Source organism: Esox lucius, chromosome 20 (genome assembly GCF_011004845.1).
Source record: "Esox lucius isolate fEsoLuc1 chromosome 20, fEsoLuc1.pri, whole genome shotgun sequence".
Classification (NCBI taxonomy): Eukaryota; Metazoa; Chordata; class Actinopteri; order Esociformes; family Esocidae; genus Esox; species Esox lucius.
Genome location: NC_047588.1, coordinates 7613567 through 7626079, shown reverse-complemented (window position 1 = coordinate 7626079; position 12513 = coordinate 7613567). Strand labels below are relative to the sequence as shown.

Here is a 12513-nt window from a genome sequence, read left to right as displayed (position 1 = left end):
AGAACAACAGAGAGCTCAGAGAAAGGTGGTAGGAAAAGAAAGAATGTGACAGAGAACGGTGGAAGTGAGTGTGTACTTTGGGTGTGGATGTGTGAGTGGGAGACACTGTTTTCACGTGAGTTTACACGCTAGTGCGTGTGTGTTGTGTGTGTGAGTGTGCAAAAGGCCTCAAGGTGCGAATCAGAGTGCATGGCAAATACACAGTTAGTTTAACAGCCTGGGGGTAGAAGCTTTTCAGTCTCTCTGTCCCTGTTATGAGGCTCCATCTCTGACTGGATGGTAGCAGCGTGATCAGACCACGGTTCACAGGCCTGAGGTCCATGAGGATCTCTGTAGACCTTTCTGAGGCACTGGGTGTTAACAAACAAAATGCCCTGGTGGTCAGGCAAGGTGCTGCTGCGTGGGGCTGACCTCACCTCCCTCCTAAGAGCATTACCAGTGGCCATACCAGGAGGGCTGAAGCTGGGGAGTGCACTGTCGTAAGGGTTGTCGGGACATTTCTTCTGGCGCCTGGTTGAGTCCTTTAGTTGAGTATCAGTCAAGATGATAGGAGAGCTGAAGAGAAAAAGTCACAGTGAAAAACTAGGTAGGTAGGTGTAGGTCAGGGGTGGCTGGTAGGGAAATAGGTAGTTAGGCAGTGATTGGTCTTTAAATAGGTAGCCAGGCGGTGGTTGGTCTTTAAGTAGATAGCCAGGTGGTGATTGGTCTTTAAATAGGTAGCCAGGCAGTGATTGGTATTTAAATAGGTAGTTAGGCTGTAGTTGGTTGGTCGGTAAATAGGTAGCCAGGTGGTGGTTGGTGTTTAAATAGGTAGTTAGGCGGTAGTTGGTTGGTCGGTAAATAGGTAGCCAGGTGGTGGTTGGTCTTTAAATAGGTAGCCAGGTGGTAATTGGTCTTTAAATAGGTTGCCAGGTGGTGGTTGGTCTTTAAATAGATACGGTATCTCACAAAAGTTAGTACACCCCTCACATTTTTGCAAATATTTGATTATATCTTTTCATGTGAGAACAGAAATTACAGAAATTACACTTTGCTACAATGTAAATTAGTGAGTGAACAGTTTGTATAACAGTGTACATTAGCTGTCCCCTCAAAATAACTCAACACACAGCCATTAATGTCTAAATCACTGGCAACAAAAGTGAGTACAAAAGTGAAAATCCCCAAACTGGGCCCAAAGTGTCAATATTTTCCAGCACTGCCTTAACCCTCTTGGGCATGGAGTTCACCAGAGCTTCACAGATTGCCACTGGAGTCCTCTTCCACTACTCCATGACAACATCACAGAGCTGGTCGATGTTATAAACCTTGCGCTCCTCCAGCCTTCTTTTGAGGATGCCCCACATATGCTCAATGGGGTTTAGGTCTGGGGTATACCCTCAGCTTCTTTAGCAAAGCAGTGGTCGTCTTGGAGGTGTGTTTGGGGTCGTTATCATGTTGGAATACTGCCCTGTGGCCCAGTCTACGAAAGGGAGGGGATCATGCTCTGCATGAGTATGTCACAGTACATGTTGGCATTCATGGTTCCCTCAATGAACTGTAGCTCCCCAGTGCCTGCAGCACTCATGCAGCCCCAGACCATGACACTCCCACCACCATGCTTGACTGTAGGCAAGACACACTTGTCTTTGTACTGCTCACCTGGTTGCCGCCACACATGCTTGACACCATCTGAACCAAATAAGTTTATCTTGGTCTCATCAGATCACAGGACATGGTTCCAGTAATCCACGTCCTTGGTCTGCTTGTCTTCAGCAAACTGTTTGCAGGCTTTCTTGTGCATCATCTTTAGAAGAGGTGCAGTGTGCAGCGTATGGTCTGAGCACTGACAGGCTGACCCCCCACCCCTTCAACCTCTGCAGCAATGCTTGTAGCACTCATACGTCTATTTCCCAACCTCTGGATATGACGCTGAGCACATGCACTCAACTTCTTTGGTCGACCATTGCGAAACCTGTTCTGAGTGGAACCTGTCCTGTTAAACCACTGTAGGGTCTTGGCCACCGTGCTGCAGCTCGGTTTCAGGGTATTGTCAATCTTCTTATAGCCTAGGCCATCTTTATGTAGAGCAACAATTCTTTTTTTCAGATCCTCAGAGAGTTCTTTGCCATGAGGTGCCATGTTGAACTTCCAGTGACCAGTATGAAGGAGTGTGAGAGCAATAACACCAAATTTAACACAACTGCTCCCCATTCAAACCTGAGACCTTGTAACACTAATGAGTCACATGACACCGGGGATGGAAAATGGCTAATTGGGCCCAATTTGGACATTTTCACTTAGGGGTGTACTCACTTTTGGTGCCAGGGGTTTAGGTAGTGTGTTGAGTTATTTTGAGGGGACAGTAAATGTACACTGTTATACAAGCTGTACACTCAATACTTTACATTGTAGCAAAGTGTCATTTCTTCAGTGTTGTCATATGAAAATATATAATCAAATATTTTCAAAAATGTGAGGGGTGTACTTACTTTTGTGAGATACTGTAGTTAGGCGGTGGTTGTATGATCGATAAATAGGTAGTTAGGAGGTGGTGGGTTGGTCTGTAAATAGGTAGTTGGTTGTTAGTTTGTAAGCTATATTCAGGTTCCCTTGTTACTCCCAGCTCAATCTCCCCCATCCATCCTCACGCTCACTTCATGGGAGGCTGGCGGCAGGCCAGCCCAGCAGCCACATCAGACAGCAGCCCCAGCCAAGCACATCGAACCAGGGATTAACCCAGCAGGCTGAGAAGAAGACAAAGTGAAGAGGGGAAAGAAAGAGGGCGAACCAAGGTGGGAGGGATGGGGTCCACTTGACAGAGATGGAGGGGAACTCAAGGATTTCCGGTTAGGACAAACTCTGGGTGGAATCCCCTCTCACTGGGTTTCATGTGAGCTGAAATTGGCTCACCTCAGTTGCTGGTTTCATCTTGAGACCTCACTTGTGTCTTTGGTGCCGTCTGCTGATAGGTCATTTTAAGAGCGGCTTAGTGTTTAGGACAACAAAGGTGTATCATTTATTTCCATGAGTCCCCAGTTTTGGCACAGCCAGCTCTTTTGTAGAACCATGATGGAGAATCGATAGGGGAGTAATTGACTACTGAAACGAGTCCGACTCACTTTGTTGAATTCTGGTCTTCATAGCTTACAATGATTTCTGGTGTCTACAGTTCATTAGGCAGCCCAGAACAGACACATCTTTTTCGTAGACCCAACATGGTCAACAAAGCAGCTTTAAGCATAAAAACAAACCGGTACACATTGATCTGCGAGCCTAAAAGCGGACTCCACACACTCCCCTGTAGCATCAGCGGTGTGAGATTCTCCTCCTTTGAACCGTTCTTAGTGAAGAGGAGCATGGTATCAGGATTGGGAGGTTGTGATTCATCAAAGTGCAGACGATGAAACTAGTTTTCTTTGCCAACAGATAGCTGTTTGATTACGAGCAACCTTATGAACAAGATGGTCATGTCTACAGATGAGGATGTTTATAAGACACTTGAGGCACTCACAAAAGGGGTTGGTAACTCTGCTTGGCATTGAAGTCACGCAACCAGTCCAGGTTGCTGCTGTGTTACGAGGTGTTGTTTCATTCATTGTTCTCATTGCCATTTAATTGCTAGCTTGAGTTACCTTGGACAACACTGGGTTCCCTGTCGTCATGGCTCTGTTTTATACCGTGTTCCTCCCAGCATCCGTTGTGAGTGTTGGGATTTTGAAGAGACCTCTGCTGGCTTGTTTTGTGTGGTTTTAATGGGTGTCCCAGCTGTGTAAACTGTTTGAACAGACAATTTGGCATTTTCTACACCTTTTGGAAAGACCCATAGCGATGCAGTTAATCTATCCTCTACTCTGAGCCGGTGGAGATTGACATGCCTGTTGACAAGCAACAGGGTCGCACAGTGAATCCAATTCACATGCAAAATTGATTGTGCAATATCCAAATAATTCAAGCAATATTTTGAAACACATCTTATCCGTGTGTTTCATATACACCTCCGGAAAGGAAAGTTTTGAGTGAGGAACAGAAGCGTTCAATTTGCAGTGGTCTCTTAATTTTAACCTTTCTGTTCCTCACTCAAAACCTTCCCTTTCGACTTTTTTTGGAAAGGAACGAAAAAGTTGCAGTGGTCTATGAATTTTTTCCGGAGTTGTATGACTTTCTTCTCATGTGGTTTTTTGCATACCCTCACCCTGTGTAAAGCTGCAGTCTGGGACTTAGAACAAACTATATTTGTATATATATATTTTGCCTATACAGGGCATGACACAGTACACAATGTTTGGCTTGACAGCACTGCTTTTACAACTAGTAATCAAAAATCCTCGAATGAATCTTTAAGCAGCGGAAATTGAGTTACCATGCTGTTTTCTTAGGGCAATTTATTTTTTTTTTTGCCCTTATCAAGCATTAAAACCTTGTACATTCAAGGCCTACTCGTGCTGCTCTGATATGGGCTAACTACACTTTGTCTCTGTTCTTTTTGTTCTATCCAATGGATGCAATACGTGTTTGTGTTACAAAGTGAGTTTTAAAAGGATCTAACTGGGACCTTTTCTCATTTATCTAAACCAAATATTCTATAATGTCGAAGTGAAAAGAATATGAACTTTTTTAAATACAAAAATAATGTTGATGTTGCGTTATTTGTTTAGGCAAGCTTAAATAAGTTAAGCAATGAAATTTGCTTTCACTTAATTCTCTTAATAAGTCTCCTAATAATTTTTCATATGTCTTTTCATCTGTCCACTAATAAGTCTGTTCATAATTATCCTAATAATTATGTTCTGTTTCTTTGTAACACTATATAGTAGTCTATTCATTAGTCACGTGGACTACTTAAGTGATTTGACTGAAATGGAATGTTTAAAGGGGCATTATGTCGAATGATTGCATGTAATATAAAAGAACATTGAAAAGTACATCCAGGCGGTATGCCTGAGTTCCTATTGGTTAACATAAGGTGCCCCAGCTACTGTTGTCAAATGAAAATGCAATAACCTGCTTCTCTTCGGTGTCACTAAGACACACAAATGAAATGTATTTTCCTAGTTGCTTAAATTTGACACAGTTCACCCATTTTCTGTTCAAGTGATAAAACGAGCCCTGAATAGTGTATGGAATCAATGTGCCATCATAATCACATTTTTGGATTTTTTCACAGCTTTTATAAATTAGAAATATCCTTTTAAACATTTCTGTGATATTTAGTATTTAGGACCAGTTCACTGCTAGTCTTTCATTGTAAAACTGACTATGTTCTTTACTTTTGTAACCAAACTGAAAATAATGAAGTCCCAAGCTCAATGCCCTGCGGTACATCAAACTCATTCATGTTTGTGTTAGAGTGGTTGTTTCCCATCAGACAGGTTACTCTGAAACCATGATATGCAACTAGGTACTATACATTATATAATGCATAACAAGACGATTAGCATTGTAATATTTCCCTTTCTTTCTTCCTCTGTATGTCCTCAGAACTCCATCAGACACAACTTGTCCCTCCACACGCGTTTCATCCGGGTGCAGAACGAGGGGACGGGCAAGTCATCCTGGTGGATGCTCAACCCCGAAGGGGGCAAGATGGGCAAGGCCCCTCGCCGGAGAGCGGTCTCCATGGACAACAGCGCCAAATACCTGAAGAGCAAGGGCCGGGTCACCCGCAAGAGGGTGGGCCGACCGGGGATTGGCTCTGGTGCCCCGGGGGGACTTCAGGCTTCCCCTAAGCAGTGTAGTCCACCTGTGAAGGTCCTCAAAGGCAACGTAGTGGGAGCTGCAAGTGTGGAGGGAGAGTTTGACGCCTGGACAGAGCTCCACTCTCGGGCCAGCTCATCCGCTTCGACCCTGAGCGGTCGTCTGTCACCCATTTTGGCTGAGGGCGAGCTGGAGGAGCCAGAGGAAGGCGGGCTGTCCTGTTCGGCCTCACCCCACCTCTATTCCTCCCCGTCATCCAGCGCACGCTCACCGGCCATGGGGTCCGCCGGGGGCCACTGTCCTCCTGTGGAGCAGTTGCCCCAGCTGGCTAACCTCACAGGGGCGATCAGTCTTGAAGAGAGGCTCCTGGATGATGGTTACCACCATCACCATCCTCAAACAGCGGCGCGCCACAAAATCCCACCGGTCTATCACTACAACCCTGGGGTCAAAGGTCAGGGTTCGTATTGTGGAGCAGCCTACAGTCAGGCTGGGATGGGCATGCTGCGCCACCACTCACCCATGCAGACCATCCAAGAGAACAAGCCGGCTAGTTTCCCCGGCAACATGCGCGCCTACTCCGGGATGAACGCCCTGCAGAGCCTGCTGTCAGGGGGCCCTGGGGTTCCAGGCGGCCCGGGGGCTCCACAGCTGTACTGTGCCAAGGACATGATCATGGGCCAAGAGAGGGACGCCCGCCCAATGATGGGCCCCTCCACCAACGGAGAGAACTCCACCCGTCACGGCCACCACCCGGGACACAACGGGCACAACGGCACCCTTGGCAACCACAGCTCGGTTCTCAGCCACGACGGAGCTGCTCACAGCCATAACCGCAACTCCGTGACTGGGCACCACTCGCCTCACTTGGGCCTGAGGCAGGAGCACGGCAGCCACCCAACCTCAGCACGAGCCCCGGCCCTGGCGCCGCGCATCAGCAGCGGTCACCTCCAGCCCTACGGTCACAAGGCCCCCTACCTGTACAGTCCGCCGTCCCACGCCCACCTGCCCGCCTCCACCACCCTTCCCCCCAACCCAGCCGGCATGCTGGGGATGCCCCAGGACTCGTGCCACCTGGCCACCGCCCCCCACCCGTCGCACCCCCACCACAACACATACCCCGGGCCGCAGCACCAGGGCATGGGCGACGGACCGTACCACCACCCGCAGGTCCTGGGGGGAGGCGGCGGGGGAGTTGGCAGCTACCATGGCAGTTCGTACCACCAGCCACACCCCCACGAGAGATTACCTGCCGACCTGGACCTGGATATGTTCCACGGGAGTTTGGACTGCGACGTGGAGTCCATCCTCCTCCACGATATCATGGACTCCGGAGAGGAGATGGACTTTAACTTTGACTGTTCCCTGGCCCAGGGTGTGGGCATTGGGATGGGGGTCGGCATGGGGGTGGGGGTTGGTACAGGAATGGGGATGGGCATGAGCGGACTTGCAGGCCCTCAGCAAGCTCACAACAACCAGAGCTGGGTGCCCGGCTGAATCATGACTCAGGGTGCTGCAGGCCTGCCCTCAAACAGACCCCACCCCCGACCCACTAATGTGGTGGACAGCACTGTGCTTGACTATGTGATTCCTGGACTGAGAACAGAGGAGATAAACATGCAGCCAGTCACGCCCCAACCCTTTCTATGTTGTTATAAAATGTCCCCATTCTATCCCTCTCTCTCCTGACTCCCCTGGGCCCAGTTTTTCAAAAAATTATCTGGATTTTGCATAGTGGATAAGATTAATGTAATAGACATACACTAAATAGAAAGTCAATATTTTGTCTGTTCTATTCACTGTATTTCTAGGCAGTTAATCCTATATGATAGGCAAAATCAAGATAGATAACTTCCCCCGGGGGGGATTCTAGCTCATTTCATATAATTTTTTTTCTCTCTCATTAGCTGTAAACTGTGATGACAATCTCAAATGTGTTTTTGGCCAACATTCTCACTATCTCATCTACTACCATGAGACCTCAATTTACCAAGCTCCTTAAAACAAGTGGGTCAAACTGGGTTCAAATACTCTAAATCTGTCATTCTCAAACTTTTTACACCATGTACCACCAGAAAATATTTCACTGAATATATATCCACTAAAGGGAGCACTGATTTGATAATTTGAGAAAATAATTGTAAAAAAAATGTGGGGCTTGATTAAGGATCCTAGTGCAGTGGAACCAATCGAATTGTTGTAGAAGTATAAACCCTGCCCATCTGGCAGTCAAGGGAGAGTAGAGGAAATATTTAACTTGTCTTAAATATTTTAAATAGTATCTGAAACCAGGTGTGACCAAGTAGCAGGCTAACAGATTCTGAACCCAGGTAGCAGGCACATTCATGTAGATTTTTCCAAACAAGTTATCGAATCAGGTTCAGTAGAGACATATAATGGGGTTGCTATGCTGCTATGCTACAAAGTTTACTATCACTAAGAACAGTGAAAATATGAGATTTCTGACTGATTGGTTATTTGGTCTCTATTCCTGGCTCACATTAGGTACAATTGAATGACTAATTTAGTCAAATGTAATACCTGTGCCTCATTGAGAACTATAATCTGGTGCTTTACTTTGCTGTGGAAGTAAAAAATGTCTGTAATATCAGTCTGTTACCTTCTGTCATTATGTTAATTGAATTCCTCTTTGGAGTACCCAGACGAGAAAATTCAAAACGCTGTTATCACCTTGTCTAAGTCACCGGGTTTTTTTCCCGTGCCAGCTTTTCCCTCTAACCTCTCTCTTCGTCTTTCTCCTCTGCCAACGGAGACAAACTGATCATCCCTCACGCCAACCCATTAAACAGCGCTTGATTGAAATTCAGCATCTTGCTTTTAATCTCCAAAGTGATGCTGCAGCCATGCATCATTATTGTAAATCTCTCATCCCTATCTCTCCCTCTCACCCCTCTCTCTTTCTCCCTCCCATCCCTCTCTCTCTCCCCCCTCTCTCTTTCTCCCTCCCTTCCCTCTCTCTCTCACCTCTGCAGTTGTTGCTAGCGTAATGCGCGGTAAATAACGCCTTGTTCAAGCGAAGGGCCACCGTGCCGGCCGTTGGGCATCATCTGTTCAGGAAGGGCACAAACGGGGAAGACAACCCACACACACACAATAATAAAGCAGAGGTTGGTAAATAGGTCAAAAGCAAGATTGTCATTATCGTAAGGTCATGATCCTCCCCCCCATCATTTTGGGGCGTGTCATAAACAAATGGTGTATTTGTGTCGTAAGTCATCAGCATCGTCATCTGTATTTTGTGTTCCCTTGCACATGTTCTGAGATCATCGGACTGATTTGGGCCCTGGTGGGAGGTTGAGTTTAGACTGGTTGTCAGATAGAGGCGGAGAGTGGGGGGGGGGAGACTACGAAAACAATCAGCCAATCGGATTGGCATTAATCTCTGTCAAACAGGGTTGCTTTCCCTTCCAGGTAGGAAGGAAAGTATCCTACCACACATCGCCACAGTCACTGTGTTTCTTTTGTGGTCGTTCTTACTTGTTGTCGTTGTAATGTTGTCGTTCTATAAGACGTACAGGGATATGGTTCATGGGTTTTAACCGCATGGTAATGTGTGCAGACAGAAGGCTACATCAGCCCCATGAATTGACCGACGGTGTGTGTTTCTTTATAAGTGGGGAGTCCATACACTGTAACTCAAGCCCCCACACTCAAGTTCCACACAAAATCTCAGGAGACGAGAGAACCTCTGGGTCGTGTTCATTAGCGCACAACTTACCAAAGCATTTAAAAATGCTTTGTGACGAAAACGAAAAGGAGAGTTTCTCATTGGTTCAAGCCAAGGTTGTCCATCCCTGATTAAGCCTGTTTTTGTTCACTGGATGCCTAAAGAGCACGACTCCGCTCTCATGGCTCCTTCTAGAAGGCACACACTGCGGCAGACTTAACTGAGTAATACTACCAGGGATGTCCGAAAATGTACACCGTACCGCGGATCTCCTAAAATGTACTCGATTCCAGGAATTCCTAAAATATCCAATATGCCAATGGCATATCATGCCAGACATTCAGGCCCCTTCGTCGAGATCAACATCCTTACTCTAGGATATCATCTCTCATTCAGTCTCAGTGTGGATTATTTGTGGAAGGTCTTGCGAAAGGACCCCTTGGTAGGGATATGTCATAGCCCGCACTAAAAATATTTAGTGACACCCTGATATTAGGAAATAGAGATAATATCTAATTTTATTAAACATATATTTATTTATGAAAGAGGTGGGTCTTTGTCTCCCCTGAGGGTGGTAATTTATGAGCCAACTCCAGTTCCCTTTTATAATTTTGTTTCTGCGTCACACTTACTTTCCAGTTATAAGGACTTTTATTTTGTACAAAAATCTATATATTGAGAATATTGTATAATAGTTTTTAAACACACAAAAAAAAGAAAATATCAATTTTGTTGTCTATTTCTTTTTTTAAGAGAATGTAACTCATCATCTGGTGACTGTTAAATAAATGAAATGAAAAGAAAGCGTCTGTCTCGTCCTACGCGTGTGTGGTTTTCATGTGAGGATTTGCCACCGTTGTTGGGCTGTGTGATGACATTTCCACTGTAATCCCCTGATTCCTGAGTTGATGTCTTATGCCGTTGTGTGCTTGAGTGCTTTTTCCTCATACCTGTATGTGCGACTGAGTGTGGTGCGTGTTGAATATTCATTTGTTTATTCCCCTTTACTATTATCCAAGGATAATCTGGCCAAGGCTGTCTCTCTGCACACACGGCACACACTAATTCCTGTTGCTACAGTGCGTTTTCTTGCCATAGTGTGTGTTGCCATAGTGTGTGTTGCCATAGTGTCGAAAAGAGAGTTGATGAGTGTCAGTTGGAGGGAAACAGCACGTCCGCGTGCCTGTGAATGCGCACGTGTTTCCTTGTATGCATGTCCACGTTTAACATTGTACGTCTGTGACTCTGTATGTGTGAAAGTGTGTGAGTGTATATAAGAGAGATGGGAAGCTAATAAGGCTTGTTATCACCTCTGAAGCTGTAGGTTGATCACAGCTGTCCCGGTCCCATCGGAGGCGTTTTCACAGGAGGAGTGCGCTGCGCTGCAGTGCCATTCTGCCAGGCCCCAGGAGAGTCTCCTCCACACACACTCACACACACACACACACACACACGCGCAGGAGCACGTACACACAGGAGACTACAGTCTCACACACACACACACACACACATGCTGGAGTGCTGAAAGTGCACATACACCAACACTCCTCTCACTCACTCTTTTAATTGAGTCCACTCGGCAGAGGCTCTCCGGAGGGAGGGAGGGAGGGAGGGAGGGAGGATGTGGACTATGCAGAGAAAAATCCAAAAGGAAACCTGAGACAAAAAGAAATACAATTACAATTCTTAATACGTAAGTTATTGTGGTATTGAATAATTCAACAAAATAATGTTCCATCTATACATGACAGCTGTGCTGTTAGGTTCCTCCATATTGTTCTCCTACACAACGTTGTAGATTTCTCTGAGCAGAATGGGGAATTTAAAAAAGGCATTCCTTTACAAATCTGGCTGATGTCCAATCTGTCTCAAGACAGAAACACCTTAGACTGTGGAAGAGAGAGAGGGGAGAGGCGGAGGCAGACAACCTAGTCCAGGTGCTCTGCCTCAGGGATGGACATGTCTTCTGTTGCCTCATTACTGCAGAGAGAGAGGGGCTCTGCGTTCAGGTGCCATTTTTCTCCCACTCAAACCGTTCTAGAGAGCTTTCCTCTGCTTCACTGAGTCTGATGATGGTACAGGATAGACAGTGTTGTGTGGGGGGTGGGCACTGCCAGGCTGGAACCAGAGGTTCATATAATACTAAAGATAGTAAGCAGCTGCTTGTGGACAGATAGTGTGACTGTCTGTAAAGTATCAACTATCAAAATGAAGTGCAACCCTGACTTGCAACAACTTCAGAACATTCAGAATTCGTTCTTACCATAACCATGCCAGGCTTTTGCACATTTTCTCTTGTGGCACTCTTAGTAGACAACTTTAAATTCCCATCATGCAAAGCATTTGCCTTGTTGCAAACTGTCACTAAATCAAACTTGGATTCTAGTTGCAGGAATATTGACATTTTAGCTACTTTCTGACATTGACTCCACCAAGCTTTGTGATTAAAAAAAATCTGTTTTTCTCTGTGGGTATAGTAGTTTGGACTTGACTGCAGAGACTACAGTGTTATAGTACTCAAGGAATTGAAAATATTTAATTGACTGGTATATTAGGTATATATCTGCTCTGATCTTTCACCACTGCCCTATCAAATAAAGCATACATGTCTGAAGAAAGAAAACATCTTTAAAGACATTCATGTGTAGAGAATCAGATATATCCTATGGTTGGGGATAGGTTTAAAATAAGGATTACACTAGGGGATCAGGTTAGGGTTAGGATTACGCTAGGGGATCAGGTTAGGGTTAGGATTACACTAGGGGTTCAGGTTAGGGTTAGGATTACGCTGCGGTTTAGGGTTAGGATTACACTGCGGTTTAGGGTTAGGATTATGCTAGGGGATCAGGTTAGGGTTAGGATTACGCTGCGGTTTAGGGTTAGGATTACGCTAGGGGATCAGGTTAGGGTTAGGATTACACTGCGGTTTAGGGTTAGGATTACGCTAGGGAATCAGGTTAGGGTAAGGATTATGCAAGGGGATCAGGTTAGGGTTAGGATTAGGGTTATTATATCATTGAAGTATTTCTGATGATCTTTAGAAATAAAGTTTGACCCAAAATGGCGTAAGCAACAGCTTTCTGTAAAATGTTTCTCTTGTGAAGGGAGGTGGTCAAGGCTGTTCCAAGGCTGTGTTTTAAGCCACTACC

At 45.7% G+C, this 12513-nt stretch overlaps 1 protein-coding gene across 1 annotated transcript in view; it reads left to right on the top strand.

Moving 5' to 3' along the window:
- LOC105006557 (forkhead box protein O3) overlaps positions 1 to 10134 on the top strand; it is a 41395-nt gene extending 31261 nt beyond the window's left edge. Inside the window, exon 3 of the mRNA XM_020040741.2 lies at positions 5461 to 10134. Coding sequence (XP_019896300.1) covers positions 5461 to 7173 — 1713 coding nt within the window. The 3' untranslated portion in view covers positions 7174 to 10134. The remainder of the gene's footprint in view (positions 1 to 5460) is intronic.
- The last annotated feature ends 2379 nt before the right edge of the window (positions 10135 to 12513 follow it).